Below are 3,498 nucleotides of genomic sequence, written 5' to 3'. Positions count from 1 at the left end.
GGCAGGCAGGTACAGCAGGCAGGCAGCAGGCAGGCAGCAGGCAGCAGGCAGGCAGGCAGGCAGGCAGGCAGGCAGGCAAGCAAGAAGAGGAGAGCTAGCATTTTACACTGGAGTCAGTTAGGAACTCTGGATCTATGCAGCCTTCCAGGCACTCCCTTGGTGATCTGGGAGCCATTGCCAGTACTCAGCGTAGTCCAGGTTGTTTCCTGCTATGTAGCCAGTGCCAGGCTCGTTGGGCCCAGCCCTTGAGGGAATCAAGGCTGTATGCTGAAGATACAAGCCAAGATAAGCCCTTCCCCATCAGACTTCTTATGGAGATGGGACTTTCTGTGGTTGCCTGTATGTGCTTCACACGCCTGTGAGGAGATAGGGTGCTTTTGCTCAGGTCTCCTGGGGAAGGCGGGACAGCTGGAACCAAGTTATTACTGGGTGGGCACTCCACCAACTGAGCCACATCCGGAGCCCAGGTGGGAATCACGCTGTGTTGTGAGGATCATACTGGGGCTTTTTCTTGTGCAGTACCGCAGTTCAGTGCGCGGTCAGCAGAGGCAGAGTTTTCTTAAGGCAGTGCCCTTGCATCTGAGATCTCCTGGCCTGCGAGCAGAAAAGCTGCAAGATGACCAAGTAGCAGGTCCTTTACACAGTTCCATAGCAGCTTGCAGCCAGTATGTCCTCCTCTGGTGCTATTGAAAGCAGTCGCAACTGTGGGCTCATGGCTCAGTGGAACACTTGCCTTGCACACACAAGCCCGGGTTCCATCCCAGCCTGGTGCCAAAGAGTGCTCCCTTCATAGACTGGCCCTTGGTGCACTGGGCTGCGCCGAGGGAGGGAAGCTTGGACTGGGCTCAATGCATGTTCCTGGTCATCAGTAAGTGCACACACACACACACACACACACACACACAAACAGCTTTGGAGAACTGGATTGGGATGAAAGGGAGTATTTATGCCCCTGGGGAGGTGAGCAGGGTCTATGGGAAGACACCTCATTTGCATATCCAGCGGCTAGGGGTTCTAAGGGGAAAATCTTATAAGGTCAAACAAGGCATGAGGCTGGACAAGTGTGTGGGGTATAAATTCCCTGAGTAATAACTTCTTACTAGGGTTGATGGTGGGGTAGCCAACTTTCTAGTGTCAGGTTGAGAGAGGAGAGGGAGCTGATGCCTGCCTTCCCCCTGTGAGATATCAGAGGTCGACACACTCCAATCGCACCCCAGGCAGAGGACCTAGCCTCTATCTAGCATGTGCTATGGGAGAGATACAGATGGACACAGAAGGATCTGTGTGTGTGTGTGGGGGGGGCGGCTCTCCTGCAGTCAGCCCAGTGGGGGCCCCGCTGTGTCCAGTGTGGGTGTGAGGGACAGTGAGGCCAGCTCCCTGGTGACTGAGGGAGCTTGAGGATGCCCTCTGTACAGGGATGCTCAGCAGGTGGGCCATTGCCCCACATCTCTGTCCTCTCCATAGGTGGCCTGTGAGAAAACAGTGTCTGCCATGCAGCATGTCCTGCAGCGGAACAGCCGGTGTGTGAAAGGTGCCTGCCTGTGCGCTGTCTTCCATGGGGGTGCTCCCTGCCTGTGTGCTGTCTTCCTTGGGGGTGCTCCCTGCCTGTGTGCTGTCTTCCTTGGGNTGGGGGTGCTCCCTGCCTGTGTGCTGTCTTCCTTGGGGGTGCTCCCTGCCTGTGTGCTGTCTTCCTTGGGAGTGTTCCCTGTCTGGAGGTGGGCAAGAGGTGGGCTCTCTCTTCTAGCCTCTGCCTCCTGCTATCTGTTAGAAGTGAGGCGGGGAGGGTGTGTGCAGTGTGGAGCCCCCCTCCTGAAGCAGGAACTCAGAACTGTGGGAGAGGGAAGGATGTCTCAGGTTCCATCCTGCTTGCTCTGATTGTCCCGTGTTCTCCAGCAGATGCAGGAGAAGGACAGAAGCCTAGCCCGGCTCAGCTAGAGCTGAGGATGGTCCAGAGCAAAAGGGACATCGAGGACCCCGAGATCGTCGTGCAGGCCACAGTGCTGTGAGGACCACACACACTCGCCCTGACACACAGCAAGCCGAGGTGTCCCTTTCCATCCCTCTGAAAAGCTGTAACGTCTGCCTTAGAGCCATGACTGAAACATCGTGTTCCTTCCTGAGAGTCGGGTCTCAGCCAGTCTCCAGCGTGAAAATGTGAAAATGTGCCACTGTGATATATATATATATATATATATATATATATATATATATACATACATATATATATATTAATGACAAAGCTGTCGTAGAAATATGTGATTCAGAACCATGGTCCCTTCCCTCAGGCTCTGGGCCTCTGACTGCCTCATGTTGCCTCATAGGCGTGTGGAAGGAGAGTAGGTGGAGGAGGCCAGCCTGCTGCCTCTGGACCTTTCTGTTGATCACTGGCTGCCACTGCCCCCTGTGTATGCACAGTCCTGATCGTGTATAGACTCTGCCCGTGTTGGCACTGTCTTTAAAATCGGGTTAGGTCTTAACCGTTGGCATTGGAAGAATTCCGCCAATATCTTCCTTGCAGTCTGGTCTTTCCCTTGTTGCTGCATTAGAGTCTGTGTCTCTGCTGCCCTTTGGGTATCCCAGCATGTCGGACGTTTGCGGCTGCTGGGCTGCGTGGGAAGGTTCAGATCCCCGTGCATGGGAAGGCACACAAGCAGGTGGTCCCTGTGACAGGAACCTTTTAAGGGACCTGAACATTCCAGGAGATCTGCAAGCGGCCTGGGTGTCTGCAGGATCTCCTGGAACTTCAGAGCAAATTCTAGGAAGTCGACCCACGTGGGTTTGAGCTGCCGAGCGCAGGGCAGCTTGGGAATTCAGGGAAGTTTGCCTCTTGGGGCTCTTGTGGGCACTCACCCAGCCCTGCAGGACTGTCGGGCGGCAGTGCATCTGCCACATGCTGCTGGGGACAGTGCATTGCTGCACAGGGGTTTGGATAGACGGAAGGAGAGACAGAGGTGGCTTCTGCCCCCTGGTGGCCGACTTAAGTGCAGGTTCTCTCCCCTCCCCAACCTCCATTTCTGGATTCTGTGCCCACCTCATGCTGAGGGGCCAGAGGCCCTGATGTGAAGGCAGCTAGCTCCCTACCTCCTGGGGCGGCTCTTAGACCCCAGCAGGAGACTGTGACATGTCCGGTTGCCTACTGCTCAAGGGCGAGTTTTTTGGCTCCACTTCCCAGAGTTTGGGGCTGTGAGTGGGGCTGTCTGTTCATAGCATACCTTGACCTCAGTCAACACCCACACCCATTTTAATGTACTTCGGTTCTTGAGATTTGCCTCTTCAAAGAAGCCACAGTCTAAGGAGAAATTGGAGGTTGCTTTGGAGCCCAGGGGATAAGGCCCAGAGCATGTGACTAAGAAGAAATGATTAGTGCTTTTGAGCATGGGCAGAGGCACTGGCAGAAGTAAGGCTTTCCAAAGAACTGTCCGCAGTCCTGCCAGGCAGCAAGCACTGGGTCTGACCCCCTGGTACCCAAACCAGAATTGGCTTTTCCTTTCACTTTCC

At 54.9% G+C, this 3,498-nt stretch overlaps 1 protein-coding gene across 1 annotated transcript in view; it reads left to right on the top strand.

Moving 5' to 3' along the window:
* LOC110337958 (pyridoxal kinase-like) overlaps nucleotides 1-2,027 on the top strand; it is an 11,877-nt gene extending 9,850 nt beyond the window's left edge. Inside the window, exons 8-9 of the mRNA XM_021221107.1 lie at nucleotides 1,465-1,531; nucleotides 1,894-2,027. Of these exons, the coding sequence (XP_021076766.1) occupies nucleotides 1,465-1,531; nucleotides 1,894-2,006 (180 nt within the window). The 3' untranslated portion in view covers nucleotides 2,007-2,027. The remainder of the gene's footprint in view (nucleotides 1-1,464; nucleotides 1,532-1,893) is intronic.
* Nucleotides 2,028-3,498: the final 1,471 nt, after the last annotated feature.

This window comes from Mus pahari, chromosome 21 (genome assembly GCF_900095145.1).
Source record: "Mus pahari chromosome 21, PAHARI_EIJ_v1.1, whole genome shotgun sequence".
NCBI lineage: Eukaryota > Metazoa > Chordata > Mammalia > Rodentia > Muridae > Mus > Mus pahari.
Note: the sequence above shows the minus strand (reverse complement) of the source record. Positions and strands in the feature narration are given on the sequence as shown.